The sequence below is a fragment of the Pararge aegeria genome, chromosome 15 (assembly GCF_905163445.1).
Source record: "Pararge aegeria chromosome 15, ilParAegt1.1, whole genome shotgun sequence".
NCBI lineage: Eukaryota > Metazoa > Arthropoda > Insecta > Lepidoptera > Nymphalidae > Pararge > Pararge aegeria.
Window position 1 is genome coordinate 665,254 of NC_053194.1, and position 26,624 is coordinate 691,877.

Consider the following 26,624-nt stretch of genomic DNA (forward strand, 5'->3'; position numbering starts at 1 on the left):
ATGCTGCAGTGTTAAGCCAAGGTCAGAGACAGGAGCCGGCGGCCCAGCGCAGTGTGTTCTTCGAAGAATGTTTAAATTCAAGTTACATGTATAACAAACTTTGTTGAAGCTGGAAAAACAAGTCATAAAAAAGTTAATCTAAAGAATTCTGTAACCATGAAAAATATTGAGATCTACTCAATATTTTTCGGAACATGCTTGTTAATATTGAACCTGGTTCCCATTTATGTATTTGATGGAAAGTTAAATAGTACAGTGTTTTATATTTTAATTTATGCTTCTACCGTAGATATTTCACCTTTTTATTGTACGATTTACTTCAGGCAATCGTTAAATTTATATTGAATTAGCAGGTAACAGTTAGAACACAAAATCTGGGCGAGAGGGACTTTGTCCTTAGGCGAATAGCTACTAATTGTCGACGTTAGTAATAAAATCCCTGAGCTATATTTATATCTTCCTGTATCATAAAGCTGAAGAATTTGTTCTTACATTTCTTGGAAAGTTCTTATCTCTGAAACCACCTGTCTAGGTTTGCATTTGATACCCCAATTTGTTGGGAAGACGTCACTCCTAATTATCCCTTAATATGGATATGAAAATATAATTATTTCCACCCACCATTTATTAGCACAATCCAATCTCTGGAACCATCAAGTTAACACTTTTTCGCGATTCTTAAAAAAAATATTTCATCTAACAAAACGCTTTCACAATACAACAGCAGTTTTAGGAGCAGGGTATGAAATTAAAAAACAACTAGTTTTGGTTCTATATTTTAGAAAAAGCACCGTCTGTAAAACATACAAATTTTTAATACAAAATTGTTCTTTATTGGCATCGTTGGCATCCTATAAAATTTTAAAAATGAATTTATTGACACATATTGTAATACGACAGTATAAAAATTTATTGTTCATCTTCATCACAAGAAAATTAATTAGCAAAAACAAATAAGATAATCTTAGCTTTAATATACGCAGTTGAGCATTTAGTATTAAACCTACGATTTTCGATCTCGCTTACTTCTGGGATATTATATATTTGAAAACTTGCCAAATTTGAAATTATTGAAAATTGTCTTGGTAACTACACTCCTAATAAATTAAAAAGACCAGAGGCCTCTCACGACGACGCGTGGAATCTCATGTAAAAAAGTACTTAAAATTTCTAGTTTAAAATATAGAGAACACAAGCACAAAGCGACATCTGAACTAAGACATTTTCGAATCCGGAGTGCAGTGTGTTCCCAGCTTAAAATAAAATCAGTACTCAATCTTAAAATTTACTCTTCATTAAAAAATAAATAAAATGCTCGTAAAATACACTTATCAGATATATATATATACCATTAAAAGTGACATAGAAAATTTGGTTCCTACAATCTAATGATAACAACCAGTTCACGGGGTCCGTTTATTTTGGAGTGGGTATGGAGTATTTTAAGGGGATATAATTTTTTCGACATCAGGCTTCACGCCTTTTTAGGTTTTAGGCATAGATAATCGATGTTGCCACAAACGGACATCGTAAACTGGCCTTATTGAATCTTACATCGAGTCTAAAATACGGCGATACTAGCGATATATAGTTGCGATAAATAATGGAAGGTAGTTCAGGCCGTCTTCTCCTGCTCGATTATGTCCTTGGTGGGCAGGGGGTTCTTCTCGCAAGTCTCAGTGTGCTTCAACTTGGTTGGGTCGAAGTTTTCGATTCCGTTCAAGAACTTGTTCTTTTCCTTCTCCGCTTCAATAGCTATTGGAAATACAAAGGGTTTAGTAAAAAGAATAAATTATATTTTACCAGCAGCCTCCCCCTCGATAATTTTGTCTTTACTAATAAAAAAACTATAGTTTGTTTGCTTGAACGCCCTCATCTCTTGAGATGCTTATTTATTATTTCTCAGGCTTCTTCTCGGTAGAATCTGCCTTCCGAACCGGTGGTAAAGTCACTACAAACAGACGGACATGACGTTTCAAAGGTGTTTATATTAGGCCTACTTTAAATAAATGAATTTGGATTTTTTGAATTTTTCTCTTAACCTAGCCATCGCCTAACTAACGAATACCTAATTATTTAGGCGACATTTATGAACGATTGAAGTATCTCTAGGAATCTCCTTAGGCGTTATTTACGCATTGACTTGTTTGTATGAAAACGGTCACTAGGGACCCTGCAAACGAAGTAATAGCGCGCCGCGGTGTATTGTTGACTTCCTACTAATAGATGAATGTTTTAATGGGAAACGTATTAGATGTGGTACGCAGACCAAGACGCAGTGCATTTCGATAACTGGATGTTTATATGGCGTGGTCCAGTATGAATTTGTTGGCGATGATTATGATTAGAAGTTATGCCACTCATAAATATATACCAGATTTTTTAACAGCAGTCAATAGACAGTATGTTTTTATTACATTCTACTTGGAACACATTCCTAACCCACCGTCCTTGTTTTTAAATGTGTCAAAATGTACATCGTAAACCAATTAAGGTCCAAGTTACCAAGATACTAAACAGTATCTTTTTCGATAAATTGATAATGCCTAGTTGGTTATGTTAAACTAAGTTTATCACTGTCGGCGGAAAAAAAACAATATTTAAAAGTTTATATACATGCTTAAGCATAAAAAAGCGGTAAAATTAAACCTTCAATGGCCGGCAAGGAATTTTTTTCTTCGGTCTCCGTGTGCTTCATTTGAGTCTTGTCAAATTGTTCTACTCCATCTAGAAGGTTCTGATGCGCCTTCTCCGCTGCCACAACTGGTATGAAGCAAAAATCGTGCACGGCAAACATAAGTAAAAAAGCATTATGTATAAACAAAGTGAACATATTTTTATAAAAGCATATAGACGCATAATAAACATGCTTTACAGTTTATAATTAACACGTAAAATAATAAGGAAAAGCGTGTAGTAAGCTAATTATTAAGGAAATGTTGATAAGAACATTTAGTTATTGCGAGGATACTCAAACTTTGGTGCAGCAGGATTTCTGTTTTGCGATATTGTTGTGTTTGAAATAAGTACTCAGAATTAAATTATAATTTAAAAGGGGCAAAGGCGTAGTATTTAAGCTTTAATATACATTGTTTTATTATTGCTATGTGATATATGCCTGTTTTCATTAAACCTAGGCATCGCTTAAATGGAATGCCTATGAATAAAGCAATGTCTATAGGGAAAAAACGTTTTACCATCTCTTAGGCGATAACTATAGAAAAAAAATTGATGCATGGTTGGGAATCTTCTTAAATTAGGCGTTGCCTAGTTGGTCGTTAGTGAAAACAGAAAATTAATAATTTTACAAAACATAAAAAACCAAATTAAATTATGACTGATCAATTGGGGATGCTTGTATAATTGATAGAATATTTTTTTTTAATTTAAGAGCATTGCATTAATAAACACTCGTCATGCTTTTTTGCACTGACAAAATAGAAATGCGCAAATTATTTAATTTACCATCTTTATCAGGAAGCGGGTTCTTTTCTTGTGTTTCTGTGTGCTTCAGACTGGCGGCGTCGAACTTTTCGATCCCATCAAATAGGGACTTTTGAGTTTTTTCAGTGGCTACATCTGCAAATCATAAACAAGACGTTAACTTCTATCATAAAATAAAGCAAAGGATGCCTTTGTGAAAAACGCCTCAAAATTGAAATGATAATTATGTTATTGGAAAAAAAACGATATTAACACACATGCTATTTACACGTTAAAATATAATTTAGTACCGACAAAAAAGGAAAAGCCTTGTTATTTTTTATCAAACGGAAAACTTGAAAAAATCTTTGTTAAAACAGGTGCAACGGGACACAAGCCGTTATAAGTGTTTTGCATTTTTCCACCCAGGCTGAATACCTAATGCGTTAGGTAGGACTATTTTTTCTACGGTGTCCGTTTTCCTTAAGGATGATGCCTGAAATTTTTCAACGTCGTGTAGAAGAGCTGTGTGTTGCTTTTCTTGTGCTACGTCTGTTAAAACAATTATAATTGTATAACTCCACCTCTGACACGACCGCTATGGCTGTGGCGATACGCAGATATCTTAGTTTAGAAATAAGAATCATTTATATTAGATCACTTTTTATTGTAAAAAAAACTTGGGTAGGGCAATGTATTATCTAAATAAAATTCTTTGAATCTTATCTGTCGATATTATTATTTTTGTTTCTCTTTTGATGGTAAATTTCTTAACAGAACTTATCTTATCAATCATTTTAAAAGTGTGTTAAGATATTATGCCCTAAGCAGATATCTTAGTTTGGAATAATTTTTATTTTATTACTTTTTTTAAGGATGATGCCTGAAATTTTTCAACGTCGTGTAGAAGAGCTGTGTGTTGCTTTTCTTGTGCTACGTCTGTTAAAACCATTATAATTGTATAACTCCACCTCTGACACGACCGCTATGGCTGTGGCGATACGCAGATATCTTAGTTTAGAAATAAGAATCATTTATATTAGATCACTTTTTATTGTAAAAAAAACTTGGGTAGGGCAATGTATTATCTAAATAAAATTCTTTGAATCTTATCTGTCGATATTATTATTTTTGTTTCTCTTTTGATGGTAAATTTCTTAACAGAACTTATCTTATCAATCATTTTAAAAGTGTGTTAAGTTATTATGCCCTAAGCAGATATCTTAGTTTGGAATAATTTTTATTTTATTACTTTTTCTTGTAAATAACGGCGTAAGTGGGACTCTGTCTTTTATCTAAATAAATTCGTTTGAATCTTATCGGTCGATAATATTATTTCTGGTCCTGTTTTGTTGTTGACTTTCATATCATAACTTATCATATCAATCATTTTAAAGCCACACACCAAGCCAGAATTTTACTTGATTGATCTGTAGGTACTCTCTTTTTACCTTCGAAAGGGGTATTCCTTATGGCCTTAATAGAAAAAAAAGTTGGTGATACAAAATTAGCTTCAGATTAAATCAAAAATTTTAACGTTAAAATTTTAAAGGACCCTAGGAATATCACTTCAATATAATTGAACCAGATAATGTACTCTCTAATGCCGCATATCGTTCCTTATTTAGCTTACGCATGGTTAAGAACTCTATCATAATAATTTATGTTGCTCTTGATCTCCAGATGTGATTTGTATGCCTTTAAACGGGCTAAAACATTTTACTGTATGGGCTTTTAAAAAAAAAAATATGATAATAACCTTCTGCGGAAGGCAGCACGATCTTCTCATTTGTGTCGACGTCACGAAGACAGCTTGGGTTGAAGGCCTCGAGCTGGCTCTTGAGGTCAGTGGCGACCTTTGGCAGGTCCTTGAGGGAGGGAGCGTCACTCACTGAGCAGGCCATGATTCGAGATCTGTGGACAAAGGAATATAAAATTAAGAAGTGAAGAACTGAAGTGTTTCTGTAAACCACCATTGGGAATAAGTTGTTTTGCCAGGACCAAGTATGACCAGAGAGTAATATACGCTATATTACTCTCCGTCCTTGCAACCAACTCTATACCAAAAATGAAATCGATTGGTTGCTTAGTTATGGTGTGAAGGTAGGACAGACACACATCTATACGAATAAATAAAATTAAAGTGGATTAAACATCATACAAATAACCTTACTTAGGATTGAAGATTATATTTATTTTAACGATAACATAACATGAACGTTTTTAAAAATTTTGTTTGTCAGGGTCTATCTTAAGAACGGCTGAACTCGTCATAAATATGGCTGTATTTAAAATGCAAAATGCAACCGATCCCAAATAAGGACCAAGCCCACCCGAAAAATGCAAATAAAGGCAAACCCCACGATTTGTTCGGATAAAATATATCATCTGCATGTGACTAATACTTACTAGTAAAGCTAATTTCTAAAAGAAAACTATATTCATGTATTTAATTTGCTTTATAAATGAAAAAAATCAGACTATTCAAAACTGAAAAAATATTAGGATAATCTTCCGAATCTCAACCAACCCCAACACAAAAACCAAAAAATATTTAAAAATAATAAGTATGACTTTTTACTAGAATTGAGGAAAATCATTCGCATATCAAGATACCTTAAGTGAAGATAACCAGTAATTTATTCTTGATTCTACGACAGGCTTACACATAAAGAAATGGTTTAGTCATCAGATTCCTAGCAAGGCGTCGTTAGTCGAACGCTATCTCACTAACAATCATGGTAAGTGATTCAAGACCATACACGTAAATATATTTATCTTCAAGAAGAAATTATCCGTGTTTACTGTTACAACTAGGTAAGTTGTTACGATCGAAGTTAAATATTAGCCTTTGCATAGAGAATTTTTCTCGACTGCAAAAATGGGGGAAAGTTATAAATATGAATGTTCTACATTTCTGATCACATGATCAGAGATTAAATAATAAATAGATCTATTAAAAAAAACTTTGAAGTTATAAAAAAATCTGTAGCAGATACAGGTGGATATATCATACTCCATTCAGTCATCTAGTTAAATAATTAAATCGTAAATATCGTGTCAAACTTTTTACGAATCTTCAAGGTGGGTATATTCTAAATTCAAAAATATTTAATTACCTCGCCTTGCCCAACTACATGTCTACATGTACACATTTATATAAAAGTTTGAACGGGTTCTAACTAAACACTTATTACTGCAGAGTAGATTATTACCGCTAAACCGGAAAAAGTTTGTTTTAGTTAACTGTACCGGTTAACTACGCTCCGCGTTATCTGACTCATACTTAGCTACCTACATAACAAACCTCTTTCCATACATATTAAAAACACATTACGTGACCGGCAAAAATATTCTTCGCGTTCATTTACCAGTTTGGTGTGTGTTATGTTTTCTTTGCGAGACTAGACTTAGTAACGGGCGTGGGGCAACAAGATTTTGGTAAAAAAAAAACATTGATTAATTTTATAATCAGTGAGAATTCACCTTTTAAACCATTCTGAGAATAGAAACCCAAACAAAAACTAACAAACTTTTTAGTTTAAAAAACATACCTATTTGATTTTAACTTGTCTATGGTAACTACTCGACAATTGACGCTGTAGTAAATCATGACTATGGAGGGTAGAGGTAAGAAGAGTCATCTTATATGGGAGAAAAGTTGAAAAAGTGTCCAGTTGTTGCGCTAAATAACAGTTCAAAAATCCTCCACAATGGCGCTGGTGGATGCACAGTGTATGGTATGAATGTAGCAATCGTAGATGAATTGAAGTATGCCGAGTTAAAAAATTTAATGTCATTATCGACTAAAGTAGTTAATTATTGAGAATTTCTACAACTTACGTTGTACAAAATATTGTGGTAAATATAACCTTACTTCCTTGTATCTCCATACTTCCTTGTTTATTTTTCAAGCCTACTCTAACAATATTTATATTTGGCGCTTCTTTTAAGAGTAACCCTGATGCAAATGTGGCGCCATCCTAATTTAATACATTTTGACGACACTTTTTCATATACACAGATGACTCTCCTTACCTCTACCCTCCATAATCATGACTGAAGAGAATAATAATAAGAACAAAGACTTTAACCCTCTTCAGAGCAAAACACCACCAACTTAATTTTTTTTTTAGTTTAACTTCTAGTTATGGGCATATTAATTATAGGCATTTATAATATATAAATCAACCTGTGAAATCAACAAATCCAAAATACCGGAAAACCGAAAAGGACTGATTTTAAATGCCTACATATTCCCAATTATCAGTAATAGTTTCTAGAGTCGATTGGCTGCAATGGTACCACCCTCGCGAGCGGGTCACTTTGTGAGATAAGTTTAATAATCTTTAAAACGAAGGAGAGTAGAATAGAGGCGATCAAGAGCCATATTAATATCTCCTTCGATAAAATAATGTGGTCTGGAAGACAGTGGCAGCGCGCTTGCGAGACTCGAATACAGATTTCGCCGGTCATTGTTGCCACTGATGCACTGTAATGTATACCAAATGAGTATACATCCGGTTGGCGGGGAAACAACCTTTTGTCCGGGGAGGAAGTCTCGGCGGGGTGGATTTTACTAAATAATCACCTATTCAACGTTTTATTCGTACCTACGGCTAGGGTTGCCAACCACACGCCAAAAATTTGCATTCTCAGAACGTTGTGTACCAAAACACAATAACGTATGTGACAAAGTGCTAATATGGGAATTCCCAAAAATATTTATTCTTTCAGTTTTATTTTAAAAAGTCTCTAAAGTCATAGGCTAATTAACATCAGGAGGTTCAGAGTCTAAAGCTGAGTTAAAAAGGAAAAATTTAAATTAACGCAAGAACGCTAAACGAAACGCATAAATAGTTGCGATATATATAGGAGAGCTCAGAGCGAGTATATAATGCGATTCGCTGGCGAGAGGGCGTTACGACTCGACTGGGCTATTGTATCAAACAGTGGATGAAACTTATGGGGTAAAAATACTTATTAGAACTAGTAAGTACACGGACGAGACCGCGGACATAAATAAAAAGAAGTTTATAACAACGTAGGTAGAGGTAACCCTAGGCTCGCCATCACGGGGAACAATGTAAAAAAACTGAAATGTGAAATGAGCATTCGACTCTCTGTTTTATACATAAAGCTTTTTAAAAACTGCTGCCCATTAAGGCCTTTTCCAGATTTTTTGTTTTAATTTCTCGAAGTAGTGTTGAATAACTATTCAGATTTTTTATGAAAGCTTTCGTTTAGCATGAAGTTTCTTGGCCTTAGGCGTTACTCATATATTAAACAAGAAAGGGTGTTTGCCTGAAAGGTGACTGACCTTTTCCCTACATGAAATTTGGCACTTGACACTGTCTGCATAGGCTACGTTACTGCGGAAATATTCTCCAAAATAATGTTTCAAATTATTGTTGCTAAGAGATTTGGTTTTTCAATATTATTTCGATACTGTAAAAAAATAACGCATCTTTTCTTGTTCGTTTTTATGTAAGGGTAAGATGTCTGTCTGTTTATTATCTGTCGCACTGAAGGGACAGCTCAGGGGGAAAGACTGGAATAATTCACTTATTTGGCTACAAAGTAAATAAAAAAAATTAATAACCCATTCGATCTGGACTGTGCAAAGAAGTTGTTGCTACAATAAACTGCACAAACCAAATAAATTTATCACTAATGTGTCATAAGAACATTATTTACTGTGCTATAAATCACAAAACGTAATTAAATTGACAAGACATACTGAAGTCGCCGCTTTGAATTTATTGCTGCAACCTCAAGATGGGGCAGATAATAGTTGATTGACATTAAAATAACAACAAATATTACGTACTGAAGCGGTGATAGCCAGTGGCGTGCATAGAGGGTATGCACAGGGTACGAGTTATAAAAAACTTAAGGATAGGCATTGTAAGAGTTATAAAAAGCCTACCGTTAAGTAATTATAACACTTACTGGAGATTTTCTCTATTTTATATCATCTGCATACCCTGTGCATACCCCTTTATGCACGCCACTGGTGATAGCCCAGTGGTTAGGCCTTCAGCCTCCCTTCCGGATTTTTTGCATGCCTTTGAGCTTTGATGATAAAGAAAACACCATCGTAAGGAAACCTGCATGCTAAGGTTTCCTCATATCGTTCTCAAAGGCGTGTGAAGTCTAGTAACCCGCTATTGGTCAGCCTGTGGGACCACGACCTAACCATTTCTCGTTCTGAGAAGAAACCTGTTGATTATGCACTAGTACAACAAACAGTATAACTTAAGCCATCAAGGGTTGTATTATGTGTTTGTATAAATAGCTTGAAATTCGGAATTTAGACTTATAACAAAGAAAAACGCCATAAAAAAACGTCGAATTTCAGGCTAAAGCAGTTTTGTTTTTAATTTTTGACAAAATCAATTGAAAAAGGTCTTTTATAACAGATAATATTTATGATTAAAAAACTCTTATTTACTTCAAGTAGGTACGCCTAATTTCAACAATTTTGAAAAAAAAGTCACACCTATCTACTCTACTACTAGCACCCGGTTAAGGCAAATTCTACCGAGAAAAGGCGACCAGAAACTTAGCAATTTTCCACAATCAACATTTCTCAATCTTAATTCTCTCTTGCGTGGGACGAAATCGGAGCGGAGTGCTATTAGTTATGAACTTATGGAATTTCCGTATTCCGCGGTGTAGCCACTAATTTTTATTCGTCTTCAGAGTGGTAAATATCGCTGTGCCAAATTCCAGTCGGATCGGTACGTGGTAGAGCCGTGAAACTGCAACGAAATATCGGCCAGCACTCTTAAATGGTGGCGCCAAAAAGGTTGTTTGTGAAATTATTTTGCTTAACGTTTATACGTATAACCTGCAATGTCAGTGCCCGTCTGTCGCCAACGGAAAAGGTAAGGGTTGCCATATGGCCGGGAAATCTTGGGTACCCTCGCAATTTGGTGGCGATACCGTATCCAGTAAATTATAACATGTTACTAGTGCCCAAGATTGTAATATTGTTATCCTTTTGACAACGCGACGTTACGCTACTTCAAGGAGGTGGAGAACTAGTTTTCGTTCACAAGTCACAACTCTCTACAACGTATTTTCGAGTTCATAATATGATTGGAAAAGATGCGGAGTTTCAGTTAACTTTTCCGAAAAAAGAACAGATATTCTATGGAATTGGAAAAAAAATGCGTGCTTATTAATCGTTGCCTTTGTTTTAATTAGTTGCCATATTTTATTCTGTGTTGTAAGTTATAACCATATGCAATAATGGGTTAAGGATCGCTAAAGAAATCCCATGTTCATATCTTACAACGTTTAATAGTTTTCTTACAACTATTTAGAGTATACTACACGAACTTATACGGATAATCTCTGCAGTCTTGAGTAACGTTTTAGTCTGCACGAAGATACCTTTTTTTAAGCAAACGTACATACAAAAGCCAAATTTGCTAACAATTTTGACAATACGTGACAGAGAGGAAACAGCATATTTACTGAAATGTACTTAAAAACCTACCTTATTACCTAATCATCGTTTTACCCCAAAAATCTCCGCGAAAATAAAAGGATTTATCTGGCAACCCTACTGCACAGGTTTGCGATAAGATGAAACTTGCGTAACGAGTTACAAGTTGAATCATTTTTATCCTTTTGCAGAAAACTTAACTCTTTTATACCTATGTATACGTAACTAGTTATATACAGCTTACATTGTGATAGTTAGTTCTTCTTTCCTTTTCTTTCTATCTAGTTGCCTATCATTGAATATTTGAGCTAGAACCGCGATTCACCCTCGCAGAATTACAGCAATAAAATGGGCTGGAACATTTATTTTAGCTTTCGTCCTTCCTAAAAGGAAAAGTTTCATCGAAAATGGCTCCGCTTCTACGCAAAAAATTCCAGGGATAATTTAAGCAAATGGCATTACTCTTTTATTAGGCAATAAAAATCTTGTAGATAATTTTAAAAAAGTCAATAAGCTAGTTAGGTAATTAAAAAACTTTATAAAAATAATCACGAGTAAAAGACAGGTTCTTTATGTAACAGGTAGGTACATTTTATCGTAAATCCTGATAAATCGATTAACATAGTCAGTGCAAGTTGTTCATTACATAATGTTGTTTACTCGTTTCAGTAAATTACACTATACCCCAACCGACTAATACTGAAACTCTTTTAATAACTGACACTGAGCTTATTTTGAACATATAAATAAAAAAAATAATTAATAAAAATTAATGTAACTTTTCTACAATTATTTTTTTAACTTAACATTTTAAGACTTCTATTGATTTTATAACACGGAAAGATAAATTTGAATTTCGAGAACAATCGGAAGCTTGGAATAAGAAGGAAGCCAAAATAATGTAAACAATTAATAGGTACCCACTTCTTTTGTTTAACACAGTAATTTTTTTATCTCAAACAGCCTGACGCGGGTCTAACAATCGCCCAGTTAAAACCCCACAATAGTGTTGGCCATCTGTTAATCTTTGTAAAAATAAAATCAAGTGAGCTATTGTCAAAGTAATTTACTTGTGTTTAACGGTTTGTCTCGTGTCATGGCTCCTTTCCATTACCATTTACGGTAACGAAACGAACGAGAAGGACAAGTACGTACGACCGGCTTTAAAAATATTACGATAAAAACATATCACAACACGCACGCCTTTACCAACCATATGGTGGCTTGAAATGTAGTGTAGCTTCTACAGACATGCCAACTTCGTACTCCAACTCAGATTGACAGTCTACTTATTTGTATGAACTACAGCGGGAAGCCCACGACCGGCCGGGATCGCACATAACACAAAAATCAACCCTACAGAGTGCAGTGTCTATATCAGAAGCCGATTTTTCCATAAAATATAATCCTTTTTCCGTCTCACAACAGCGACCCAGCTACAGCTACAGACTGTTTAATAAAAATGTATATAAAGAATCATAAAAATAAAATATCAATAGGTAAAATCAATTAAATGAGGAATTATAATAATTCTGTCTACAATCAAAGTGATATGGCAGCGGTGTTAATCATAGTTCCGGTCATTTAGCTTGATAGTGAAAAAATAAAGTAAACTTAAAATGTTGACCAAACTAGTTTACATTAACAAGAGTTGATATGCCGGGCGATCCCAACTTACAAATCATTTTAATCAGTTGGACTAGTCAATTACCGGGCAGCCAAACTACCAGCATGTTGGCACATCCATAGATGGTTGTTCGCATGTGTAAGGTACAAGGCATTGCTTTGATAAGTCAAACAAAAGAGTGCTTGTAGTTGACTCACTTTTTAATGCTTCGTGAGTCATTAGTCAGGGCGATACGCTTAAGTCCAGTGAAGATTGTGAGCAGTTTAATAATCGTTGTCTGTTGTATGTTTTTTTACTATAAATGTAGGTATATATAAAAAAAACTTAGGAAGTTCTATGATATGTATACTTTGGTTTATTAATGTTTAACATGAAGAAGGCTCTAGGATTGGGATAAGAAGAAAGTCCGCAAAATAAAAGTATGTCTCTGGCAACACTAACGTTAGAATTCGAATTTGAAACTAGCCGTTTACCGGCTCTAACTATGGATCGTCACATCATAGCCTTAATCGTTCCTCAATAAATGACTCGTATCTACATAATCCAAATTTGTACATCGCGCTGATAGTTCTAGAGAATAAACTTACAAACACACTTCAGTTATATAATATAAAAAAATATATAGATCAACCTATCCATCCATGCTCTTAATTAGATTTACATAACATACCTACCTAAACAATAATGCGTACGTGGGTAAAACGACGATAAACTTATCTCACTTAAGCCACTAAAAACTAGGCACTACGTACCTATTTTAGCTGAGGACGTGCTAGTAAAGCTAAACTTTAATCGCTGACTATTTCGATTTACTTCTTTATAGTGTGTATGTATGAAAATAAATTAAAAATTTTATGCATGCATTTTTTCTATAGAGTACAAAATAATTATCGTTCTAAATATGTTTCTTGAAATTCAAAAGAATACGTTCATCTGCAACAGCAATAAAATACTGACACTGACTGACTGCCCAAATGGGTTTAGAATAGAGGCAAAAAAAAATTACACAAGAGTTCCCTTAAAAGATAAAGAAAAGAATTAATGAACTTATTAACTTAAATAAAGTATTTTTTTTTAATCTACGAGATTTAAAGGGAGCTAGACAAAAATAAAACGATCATATGTAGGTAAAGCCCACCAATCCGCATTGGAGCAGCGTGACTCCAACACAGTCTCTCCTATGAGAGCTCGTCTCTCACCTGTGCCCAGCAGTGTATCGTTAATAGTCTGCGGATGATGAAGGTATTTAAATTTCAATCACGCAATAAAGCATACCAGGCAATAACTTAAAGTTGCTTTTGATCTGTGGTATCAGTAGAAAAGCCGTGAAATCGTCTGTATAGGTACAAAAAATTCCACAATCGAGTTAGGGGGACCAAAAAAACTTGTGATCGATAGTAGCAAAATTACGTCCCGTCTGCGAGGGGAAACGTGCAGTGAACCGCGCCGCTCTGTGACGTGACTCACGCGGGAGCATGTAGGGTTGCTAGCGTACAAAATTACTCCCCTATGTGTGGACTGTTTTCTTTATTTTGCCTGAGTCTTTATAACCTAACAAGTATATGTACTTTGGATCCGTGTTATATCTTTATAATGCTAACATATGAGAGGGAATATTGAAATAAAAACAATGGAAATTAAGTATTATGTAAGAAGTCTGCAGGTTCATTTATTTGTATATTTATTTATTATATTTAAAAAAAAAATACAAATAAAGGAATCCAATCAAATCATATCCTTCTTTAGGATCTGCGAGTTCTCGTACTATCACGTATCAAATTATGCGCCAAGTGTTATATACGGAAACTTGTTCAATAACAAAAGACTTTTAAGTTTTAAAATCATAGTTTATTTCTGAAAAATAAGAGAATTGAACCATGATGACACTTACCGTTTTAAAATCTAATATGCTTAGGTTTAAAGATGGCTAACTCTGCGTCCCTACTGCAAGTACTCCAAGCTAGAGGCAGACCGTAGAAAGTTAAAGTTATTAAAATTTCACCGTAAGCATATCGGCAAGTCGCCGCGGCCTCCACTTACACGTACCGTTTTAGTGATTTGCAACACTTATTCATTACCGTATCTAGCTAGTACTAGTAGGCTACTGGACTTATTTTAAAAGTTTTTCAATTCAAATACCAGTTCCAGCTCCAATAATGGATTTCAAACGATCAAAAATACATCAAAATAATCAATTAAATTGGGTTTTTATATTATTAATATTATGGGAACCCTATGTTTTCCCGGGGTACAATAAATCCGAGACAGTCTGCGGAATGAAAACTATTGCTTTGCAAAATTTCACCAAGATAAGTAAAACGGTCAAGGCATGCATAGAGGACAAGATGTATTTTTTTTATCCCGATATATTATCCTATGTCTATCTCTAGAATGCAAGCAACACGAGTGCCATATTTCATCAAAATCGGTTTAACAGTTGACCCGAATATACATAGGTAAAAAAATACCAACTTAACGTTAACCTGTTTTCGCAGTAAATTCCGAGAAGTAAGAATAATCTGCAGACTTCCTCAAGCATAAAAACGCATGGTCGGTATTGATATCATGAATGACTCATTGGCATTACTTTTTAAGACATATTATGTACTTTCAAATTTCTCTTAACATCATTCTCTTCCATAAAATTCAACAATTAATATTCACTCAATTTTGTAGTGAGTTGTGACGTTGCACAAATCAATCGATTGCCAATATTATTAGAGAGTTTCTACAAAAAATAAGTCTTATATTTGTTGTGTTTATCATTATTTTAGTAGGCCTTAGACTCCTCAGATGAAGATGCTACGATAGTACCCGCTCTGCTAAAAAAACCTCGTCCCTCTACCGTCCCTGTACCCAGCAATAAGGCATTGATTAGGATTTTTCATTAATAAATTCTCAGAATCAGGTGTTAGCGTTATAAACTCTAGTGCCTGAGAAGCCGGAATGCCTGGGCCCAGCATATCTAAGAATGGTGATAAAGGTGGAATCCAAATTGGGAATATTCCTGCTTATACATGATTATCAAGAATAAAGACAAAATAGAATTAAAGACGACCGAAAACTTCGCAAAAGAATTTATTTTCCTTAACAAGATAAATAGCAGTTATAAATCTCATGAGTCGTAAGAGATTTACTAAAGACCAGCTTTAGCACAAATATCGGCATTCTGACCTAGAAATAAATGAGTAATACGTAAACGATTTATTATTTCTAGAAGCGGAAAATTGTCATGGTCAGTAAATTACCAAAACTATTTCGCAGATAAATAATAATAATCACCGTTGACCTTGATGATAATTTAGGTACTTCTCGAAGACATTATTTTCGAAGAGATGCATGTAAGTTTTTATGGATTATATTTGTAAACTGGAGAGTTTGAAGTATCCTAGTTGAAATCTTTACTCAGTGAGTCTGTCTCGTAAAATGTCTTGTTTTGCACCTAATACTGTTTAGTAACACAATTGTTTCTAAAACGAATAAATATTTGATAAGCAGTAAAATGGACTGTCAATTTAATATATAATACAATAATATTTTATATACATTTTTAGAGTAGCGCCATCCTTATTAAACTATTTCCTGTCGAGGAGGCGAAGCTATATATTATACCCATCAAGATGTGCATGTGATAAATCCTTATTAAAAGAATTCGCCATTTGAAGGTAGGTACGCAGAATCACGGATGACCTTGCCATCTATAAATACGGTGCATTCCAGAAGATCGTGAATCGTGACATACGAGATACAAAGCAGCCTTGCACTGGGATATTATGCTTCGACAGATCTACCAGCAAGTTGGTGGTAGACACGTTCGAATCTAGCTCAGTCGGACCTGTCTACGAAAGTACTTGTTTAGTTTTTAATCGCCTCGTTATTTACTTCATTCATACTATTATAAAAAAATGCGAAAGTGTACATTTTTTATTGTTATCTATGCACCTGGGTGCTATGATTTTGGTGCAACTTGGCACAAAAATATCCTGGAAACGAAAATAAGCTATATTTTACACCGGTTTTCATCAAATGTAATTATTTCAAATTTGCCAATAAATAGTGATATATTTATTAAGTCAGTTCTTCATATGAATGCACTTGTAGCCCCAACGTTAGCATTAACTAAATTAGAATCAATTTCCTTTAACAAACATTTGCATTCATAACTAAGTTTGAATGTGTAAACCAGCGACTTGCTGGTATAACTGAAGACGCTTAAAAGACAGCCTTGTACTGAGATGGATAAAGGCTGGTTCACAAATGAAGTACGCCTTTTCACCATAAATGGCTGCAATGCGAGAAGTAGGTCGCTTTGTATGCCATCTGTATGCGACCTTCGATGCATGTCGCGTTTAGATGACATTAGCATTTCTATACCCACATTGACTTGTCAATTGATCGTATAGATTTTGTGTTTAAGAATATCCATGTCGCTGAATCGATAATTAAAATTCTCTGACAGTCGTTCCGTAGGTAGATACATAATTCATCAATTAAGTTAGTAAGTACCTATTTATTGTTGCATTAGTTTAATTTGAGTTGTAACAACAACGGGAATAATCCGGACACTCTGAATTCTGGAAGCATCGTATAAAACAGAGGGTTGGAAGATGACTTTAATTTTAATTGTTCAGAGATTAGAAAATGCAACGATATCTGGTGTCTGGACGTAAGGTGGAACTGGAGAGTTCTAATTGTTGTTAATTAATTTATCCTGGCAACATTTCGGGTTCCGGAATTATCGAAAAAAAATGAGGTTTAGAAGAGTACTTTTATTTTAATCGCTTAGAGATAAGAAATAATTATTTTAAAGCGTACCTACATATTTTAATACGTACATACGTACGATATATGACTACGTACCCACGCGTCAAAATATGTCCAATTTGAATGAAGTAAATTAAAATTATTGATGTTGGAGAAGAGCAACTGCTGAGTTGCCGCCTTATTCTCGGTAAAATCAGCCATCAGAACCGGTGGTAGAGTCATTACATACAGACAGACTTGACGTTTCAGAAGTGCTTATATTAGCCTTAATTGAAATAAATGAATTTTAAATAAATTAAATAATTTTTCCAGAAAACAGAAACACTACTCAAAAAACGCTTCACTTTTCCTGGTCTGTCTGTTTGTAGTGACTCTACCGTTCAGAAGGCAGATTTTACCAAGAAGTTGCCGGCAAGAAACTCCAACAGGAGTCACAATTATTATTCTATCTTTCCAGAGGTTCAAGCGGAGCGGTGTGCTTGCAAGCAACCTTGTCATGATGTAATTCATCAATTGTTTAGTAGCCTCGCTGTAATAAATGTGTTTTAACTTATTATCCAATTATCTTCTAGCTCTTTAGTTACCACGGATCGCAAAGGATGGATCTTCCCGTGTATGGAGCTCTTAATATATCGAACTAATAAAAGTGATAATAAAGTGACCGATAGTGACAGACCCGGAGCGGATAACAACACTGGAGTTTGGACGCACCTATTGTTTGATTAAGATAATGAAGCCTTCGCAAACATGTATTGTTCGCAAACAGCCCAATTTGTTGACTCGACAATAATTCAACATTATAATATTATGTCACCATTTCGCGTGAACGATGAAAGAGTAGGTATCTCACTATTAATTATTGGTATTGTAAACGGGCTGTCTTAAGGCAATATTTTTCAAATCAAATACGCCAACATGCTTTAAATTAAAATCTTATATATATATATTTCTTATGGTCGTGTGTATGTCACTGAACTCCTCCTAGACGGTTGGATCGATTTGAATGAATTTTTTGGTATACGTTTGGGTGGCACCCTGGATGGTTTAGATTCACAAATTAGCCCGACAGATGGCGCTGGGGTCCGCTACAATAACATTAATTTAGATACTCTGAAAAATAATTTACAAAATATGTATATCCTAATTCTGACAAAAATCACAAAACTTTATTAAAAACTTTATACTATTAGAATTATTTGTCTTGGTAGGTGTCCCATCAAAGTCGGCACCGTTGTATGGCTAGACTAAGCTTTTAATGTTCGGCTAAATAAGTACCAGGTTTCGGGTAGCCGGACATGTCGTTTAATTTTTGACCCCATTATACTGATACCGGGATCGGATCGGACAATTAAGCCGTTTCCAAACATGTTTATGGACTCTATTAATACTTGAATAGACTTCTCCGATTGCGTAACTGCAAATAAAGTAGGTACAGCATATATAGATATGATTCTCCAGCGTAGTTTGCTGAACAGTTATACCTATTCCATGACGAAGGCATTCTATTTTTCGCCTTGCACTCGCGCCAGTAACTATAAATACTGAGTTACAGACAGATGGACAACGTGGCTGTTTTGTTTGACATTTAAACACTACCTATGTTTAGAAATTCACACTATGTTTACAGTATTTTTCGACCGCAATTTTTATAAATAAATTGAGCATGTTTAATTTTTTTTTAGATCATTAGATATTGTAGCCTTTGACAATTTCCATCTAAACTAATGTCACACAAGGTATAGAGGATCAATCGTCCATATATTTTGACAGCTTCATCTAAGAACATTGATAGATTTACTAGGATTTATCATTTACTTAACTTCAGAGTAAAGTTTGTAAACTTAGTAAGTCAAACTAGAGGACCTGTTTAGAGTTCAACTAGAAAGGAAATATGTTGAAAATTGTGCCTATTCTTTTAATTCTGATAAAAAAGCATATAAAAGGCATTATTGTTAGTTCTGTATTGTTTAAATAAAATTTTACATACGGTTAAATGGTAATGTTAGAACATATTTAAAACACATTTAAAAATCGTTTCGTTTTCACATTAAAACGTAGAGGAAGTCATAAAATGTCGACGACAAATGACTTCCTTTGTTGCTAAGAGCACTTTACTTGCTGGCGTCAAACTGCCGTATAACGTGTGTAGGCGGCCTTATCTAGCCAGTGATTTGCCAATCAGCACGTGTAGACATACCTATACATATCAAGGTCAGGGTACCGTTAGACTACCGTCAGGAAAAAATACGTCTTGTGGATTGTCTCCATCATTACATCTTTCACGGACATATGTAAGAATGAAATCTCACTACAGCAAAAGAGGATACGAACACTACTTTTTAAGCGTTCGGAAACAAACATTTCTATTTTCAGATTGACAGATTTTTGCCAGCCAGAACTGGTAACAAACACGGATTCCAACGTTTAAAAATCGACATGGGAAATTAGTTTGATGCTTTGTGGTCATTCCTGGACATTGAAATCTGTATCTTGGTAGCTGTATTTACTTAAGTATGAATTAAAAATGGGTAAAGAACCCCATGCCTGTTTAATGTACGCCTGCCACCCGCGGTGTGTTTTGGCCATTCTTTATCGCATTTGAAGAACGTTTAAATTGTTAATGAGCAGTAAAACCAATCTATTCCAATCATTCACTTATTTCGAAAGTCAAATTAGTGCGAATCGTGTAAAAGTCTCTTGAGAGCCCATTAAAATTACAGTTAATTAGTAGATATCTGAACTTAAACCGACTCATCACTAGTGTGTCTCGATTTGCCTGCATCATTTCCTTACAAAAGGGATCATGATTACTGGCTTCAGAGATGCTTTAAATTTCCGTGTCGGGCTAAAATGGTAAGGTTTTCATTGTATGTTGCTTAAAAATTCCCCAGATTTTCAGTACAAGCTCGGAGTTAGGAAATTTGTTTCGCAGAGAAGCGAGTCATCAGTTAAGCCCACCAACCCGCTTGGGCAGCGTTGTGGATCAAAGCTAAGCCCCTCGCTCCTGAGAGATAGGCTGTAGCAGGAAATGGATTGCAGTAGGCGCTACATATCTCACAGTTTGCCTAGCAGAGATAAGGCTTCCTTTTTGAATTTACTTATACTGCTGTTCGGAAAGTAGGCACAACTAAACAACTGGTTTATACCCCTTTATAAACCCGAATCCCTCTTTCCTTTTGGGATTGTAATAGGCATAGTATTAAAGTAATGTCTGTTAGGTTGATCTGTTTAGTGTCTCGTATAGGCAGTTAGGCACACACTAGGCACGGTAGGTTTATCGGGCGTGTAATCGGACAATAGCGCATTCAGACAATGCGACGATTGTCTCGGTGCCGCGTCGCGTGAAATAGACTCCGCGGCAAAGGCGGGCGCATGTTACGAATGCCTGACGATTTACGTACAATATTTTTTTATCTACGGCGTATAAGAGGGGTGTTCTGAGTCTGAATGCATTGTCGGAGGTCACAAAACCTTTGGTTGATTTGACATTATATTTTCACCTGTCAAAAACCTAGTGGTTACATTTTCAAGTGCAGACATTATTTACATCTTTATCTAAATGAAGAAAGAGGCCTGGCTCAACTGGTATATAAACAGACTGAGGATAAATATGACTATTTTTTAAAAACAAGTAGTTTTTTGGTCATATTTGTGCAAAACGGCGTTGTTCTTCTGTACGACGGAATGAGGGCAATTCATATTGTATTTTATTAGCATCTGGTAAAATTTTGCCAGAAACTCCGTCGATTGGCTTTTAATAACTCCAATTTACACATTCAAATAACTCAGTGGCAGTCGTTAAAATCGATGACGGTACGATTTAAAAAAGATAAACGTCACAGTGTCATCGACCTCCACCGACGCAAGAACGTAACATCAAAACTTACGTTTCAAATTTTATGGAGCGTCAAGATTGTTGCAATTAAGAGATTTGAAGAGCATAAGCACCACGGATGGCCGGCGTTGCGTTTCTCATATTTTTTTCTAGTCTTCCAAATCTTTTACACTAATTAAATTTTACAGCGATAATAAAAAGAATATTAACAGTAAAAATAACGTTTTCGCATAAATTATATGTTCATCTTAAAATTTTCAGTGAATCTATTTTCTATTGTTCTGTGTTTAGTTACCGAAAAGTTATTTAATTAATTAATCTAACATTAAGAAAAATGAATTATAAGTTAAGGTCATTGACTTTAAATGCTATTTCATATTATAATATTAATAGATGAATAAAATTATTTACTTTTGTTTTTATACAAGAAGTCATATTTATATATAATTTATCTCAAACCGTATAGTAGGTATTTACGTATTACGAACTATATATACGAATAAGATATAACAGGGTCATAAACATATAAATTAATAATTGTTATGCTTCAACCATCTCTTTATTATTGCCTAAATTTTAATTAATATCGAACTCAGCTACATACATTGTTGAAATGTATTTTTTAGCATTCCATATTCACTTATCTAGTTTCATTCATCTAATATCACGACGAAGGGCTATAACTTCCACCCTTATTATTATTTCAGCCTCTAAACATGGCGGTTCAGATCCCCCGGTTATTGATCGGCAGAACAGACGTAGGGTACCTAGGGCAGCAGCGGCATGACATTAAGATAATTTATTGTATCTGCAATACGTGTATCTATATATTTTCTATTCGAAATTTAAAATAAATTCACAAAGATACTGGTTAGATGTCTTCGAAAACAAGTCAAATAATACATATTATTTTAGGATCCGTAGTTAAACGAGAAATGAAAACAGGTAGGTAATTGAATTATTATTTGGAATCTGGTCTGTTTTCTAATATGTAAAAAAAGAGGAAAAAAATACATTTTTTTTTTATTTTAGGTGTATTGGGAGCATAAGGATGACGCATTCACATAATATACTGTTAGGTATAGCCATATTTAATGCGCCAAAAATTTAATACATTATCAAAGATTTTAATTTTACTTATTGAAAACAACTTCATGTGTCGCAGAGGTAGTATCTCTATCTATGAATCATCAATTAAACTTTGAATAAGTTACCAAAGTATTATTTATTTGTTTAAAATAAACGGTGGAACCAAACAAGTTTTTATTCCTGTTATTATCAGTTAACACTACTTAATCAATTCAATTACAAATTGTATGAATAATATCAATACTACTATAACAATTTTTTCTATCAAAGCGTAGGTATTGTAACGTTACTTTAATCGTTTAATTTTAAAGTTAAATGGCTTTACAATCTCGTTTTCGCTTTCTATTTACAATCACGTGCTAATGCGAATAATTTCCCTGCAGACAAGTAAGTACCCTTTACAGCTTTTAGGTATTGAGGGTTGTTTGGTCGCAATCGATTCTCGTATTCGGGAAGTTCATTCCTCTCTCTCGCACAAGGGAAATAATCTATTCGTCCTCTCCCTCGCACGTACGCTAGTGTCCGTCCGTCTGAGTAGATTTCATTACCATTCACGTCGTATGGTACATATTTTGATATATACCACGTACGTACATGTATGATGTATCGACAAACACGAAGTAAGACAAGCGCAATTAAACGTTTCGCGAATAATTTTCAATAAGAGACCTAACGAAACCTAAAAAATGATGATTATTTTAAATATATATATCATAAATCACCTGATTACTATTATAATTTATATTTTAATGTTCAACGGATGGGCCTTTACTCTCATAACATGAAAGACAAATAATTATTTTAGTCCCAACACACTACTGCGTACGTAGGTACCTAGGTTAAGGATGAGAAAAGTACCTAAACTGTCTTTTTATATAAAAATAACATAACATAATTAATACATGTAAACGTATGGATTCATGAAAATGAAGACCGAGGCAAATCCACTAAAAAAATTCCGAGGCACGAAGAAAACTAATGTTTTTAGGCCAAACTCAGTTAATGGTATATCTTGGCACATTAGTGATATCGACTGATTAATCGCAGCACCCTTATGCCAATTATTAAACAAACTGAAACCTGTAATGGACCGAACAAATCCGACCTTACTGTACTCTAAATGCTGTCTTGCAGCTTACATTCCAATCGACAGACCGAACATAATATAACTTTACAAGTTTACCACATTAATAATATGATTCATTTTATGAGTAAGTATGAATCATCGTCCCATTTTGCGTTTTAAAAATAGTTACCTATGAGGAAAATATTTCATTCACATTATTTGTAGGCTCATTTTAAACCAATAAATAGTGTTCTTGTTTTAAAGAGTTCAAAGGTACAACAAGATTCGTACCCTGAATTATTTGTTAATAGGTAGGTAATGTTTGTCTTAACATATTGATCGTATTTGCAAATCATCCAAACTGACTTAATAGTCCATATAAAATAAAATAAAAACATTTTCTTGCATTCAGAAATCAGAAGTTACTTATATGTTTGCTACTATAAGCTAAAGATTTGCAGAGTGCTTTTTGTATCCTGTTATTGAGTGTTATGTGGGCTCAATTCTCTTTCTCCGAATTAGTGAATCAGACATTGAATCATCAACATCATACAAAGTTTAAATGAAAGCAAAGTTAATTTTCTACACTTAGAAGCGTGGCTCAAACCCATGCCTTTAGGTGAGATGTTAAATTTAATGTAAAAAAGTGAATTTAATCCTGTAAGTACATCATTATTTTTAATAATAAACAAAATCAAATCTAGACTTTGGTACTGGACTAGTACGGTCTACTAGGCGGTAGAAACTACTATTGCATCCCTACATAATTGATTGCTGATGTTTCTTCTGTCTTGCAAAAATGCGAAAGTTTAATAAACACGAAATAAGGACGAACTAATAAGGTCACTCTAGCATTTATAGAAAGTTATCAAACTTAAAGGATAAAAAGTATCTTGTATATTAAGAACAAAATTCATTTATTGGCTTGCAGGTAATGCCGGAGACCTGTACATAATACTTAGTTCCATCCCATGAAAACCGAAATTATTTTAGAGATAAAAGGAGCAAAAAAGTTCGTTTATTCGTTTCTCTATTTGGTGAGAGAAAGACAAATGATATTACCTAGTAAGGTTTGTACCAAAAAAGTATTCTAGCGGTGAAATTTTCAACCTCAAACATTCAAGGTTAAAGAGACGTCTGCGTACTTCTGATGTCTCGTGTTTTTTTCATGCGCAATGCCGCAGTCGCAACAGTAATTGAGGCAATTACCAATTATAGATTTCGTGAACGATTGGCGTTAAAGTTGCTATGACGCGTGAAAGCCAGCGAAAGTAGACATGACATCCTAACCGGTTTAACTCTTTTGTAATCGTTCATTCACTGTAGAAACATATATGTAGTACCTATGTCAATACAACAACTATACTCATGAAACTAACGCACGAAAAGTATTCTTTGAAGTCCATTTTCATAACATAATTCATAAAATGGATATCATACCTATATTGCATTTAGAGAGATGCAAATTTTTTGATTCTGTAGACAGTCTACTTGAATAGTACTTAGGTATTATAGTTAAAGGGCCAATTCGATAATAAAGTCATACTAGTCGCTATAATATTATAATGTACCTACCTATTATAAAACATAATTCTTGCCTGCATATTGAGTTTATGGAATACATAATAAGGAAAACGTCACACATTATTTTCTTCTGCACAACAGGCAAACAACTTCAATTTGGTTCAGTTTTATTAAAAAAAGTCTAGGTACTTAAATTATAAACGAAAACTTTTATCTTTAACCAAAATTTTGTATTTTGAAAAATATATCTTTTGTTATTTATTTTAAAGTTTTATTTAACTTAAGTAGGTAGCTATAAAATTAACGATTGGATGTGTCAACCATGTGGTTCGAGTCAGAATGCTATTTATGGAAACCGTGATTGGGTTCGTTAACATTGAACATGTCCTTGTACGAGAAGGGTCCTTGAATATGAACGCGCCTTAATATATTTTAATTCCGAACGTCCCTTCAAAATACATTATTTTCGTCTGACAATGAGACTGTATGACTATGGTTTGACTTTACTCAGTTCCGCATTTTAATAAAAAAAAAACAAAAATGTTCAAGTTCAAAAAAGACAATTAAAATGTTCTATTTATTAATTGAGAGAGCTTTTAAGTTGAACGACCGCGTTAGCGACTTGCAGTAATTGTATTTATTAGCATAAATTCGCTCGATGGCAAACGAACCATGAAGACACGGTTATATATATTTTTTTCGTACAAGTTTTCTTCACACGCGGCATAAAGAGCGACTGACTACATTTGCTATTTCCAGTTCCAAAAATGTGGGTGTAAATCTATCAAAGGTACAAAAATATCTCCCCTCGTTTATGAACCCCTTAAAATATTTCATCACATGTAACAATTTATTAACATGTCGACCTAAGTTATTCATCTAAAAACAGGTAGGGGTCCGTAAACTTATTAAAGTAAATATAGTAATAAAATTGTGGGTAATCTTACGACATCTTAATGCATATACCGGGTTTTCCATACATGAAATGGAGCCACGGCAGATAATTTTCTTACTCATACAGCAAAGAATGCATTGATACGATTATCGATATTGCATACGAAGTACGAACACGACAAAACAAAAAGAATTTTTCGCTTATTGTATGCGGCAGATGGTACAAAGCCGTATACGTAGATGAAGTCATGCAACCGCTCCCACCCGTACCGGCGGCGAAGTGCCGTTATGGCGTAAAACAATCAATTCAATACCATTTAAATCAAAACTGTTTTATTATTTCGTTAATGGGCTAAATTTATCAATCTAAGTGTAATATTTTTGTATGAAACTGTACTTTTATTACGAATTCTTTATTCAAATACAATTCGTACTGATAAAAATTTTAATTTTCGTAACTTTTTCAATTTAATCAAAATAGTGTAGGAAAAGGTTGAATATCAATTAATTAATTAAAAAAAAAGTCACTCACCTTAATTATTTGGTGTCGTGGGGGCTTAATAAAACACGTTCACTGTGCTCGACCGGCAAAATCCGACTGTCTGGGTGGGTGTCGTCGGCAAACGTAGTGAAGGTTCAATAGACAGAAGTTGTATGCGAGTGCGACCGATAAAAGTTGGGGGTGGCGGACAGCGGTACACACGGCATTACTAAACGCAGTGGATATAGGCTTTATTATTATAAGAATAGGGAGGATTTTTGAATGCTTGTAGTGGTAAGTATGCGCGTTATGCTGTACGCATAGCGATCTTTGTGTCGTATGCTCGTCCTCGATGATTCATTCATAATCCGTAACGATTGTATTGAAAAACAAAACACTATTAACGATGGGTAACGATATTGTTATTGTAGTAAAGTAGGTACCTACCTACCTAGGTAGGTGCAT

At 34.3% G+C, this 26,624-nt stretch overlaps 1 protein-coding gene across 2 annotated transcripts; it reads right to left on the minus strand.

Moving 5' to 3' along the window:
* Positions 1 to 760: 760 nt before the first annotated feature.
* LOC120629776 (thymosin beta) lies at positions 761 to 26,368 on the minus strand. 2 transcript variants are annotated; one of them, XM_039898813.1, is made up of 5 exons: positions 26,211 to 26,358; positions 5,183 to 5,337; positions 3,466 to 3,579; positions 2,650 to 2,763; positions 761 to 1,755 (listed from the first exon to the last, which is right to left on the minus strand). In XM_039898813.1, exons 2-5 carry the CDS (start codon positions 5,325 to 5,327, stop codon positions 1,616 to 1,618), a joined length of 513 nt encoding a protein of 170 aa, XP_039754747.1. In that variant the 5' UTR covers positions 5,328 to 5,337; positions 26,211 to 26,358; the 3' UTR covers positions 761 to 1,615. The 2 variants fall into 2 exon arrangements, with proteins under 2 accessions (XP_039754747.1, XP_039754748.1); XM_039898814.1 differs by lacking the exon at positions 2,650 to 2,763 and having other exon boundaries at positions 26,211 to 26,368.
* Positions 26,369 to 26,624: the final 256 nt, after the last annotated feature.

Bases quoted from the DNA above. Each gene is read 5' to 3' on its own strand.
- LOC120629776 (XM_039898813.1), bottom strand. From the start codon at position 5,327: ATGGCCTGCTCAGTGAGTGACGCTCCCTCCCTCAAGGACCTGCCAAAG. The intron at 3,580-5,182 runs GTTATTATCATA...TATGATTTGCAG, and splicing joins CGTGCTGCCTTCCGCAGAAG to ATGTAGCCACTGAAAAAACT. The intron at 1,756-2,649 runs GTTTAATTTTAC...TATTTCCAATAG, and splicing joins TTCCTTGCCGGCCATTGAAG to CTATTGAAGCGGAGAAGGAA.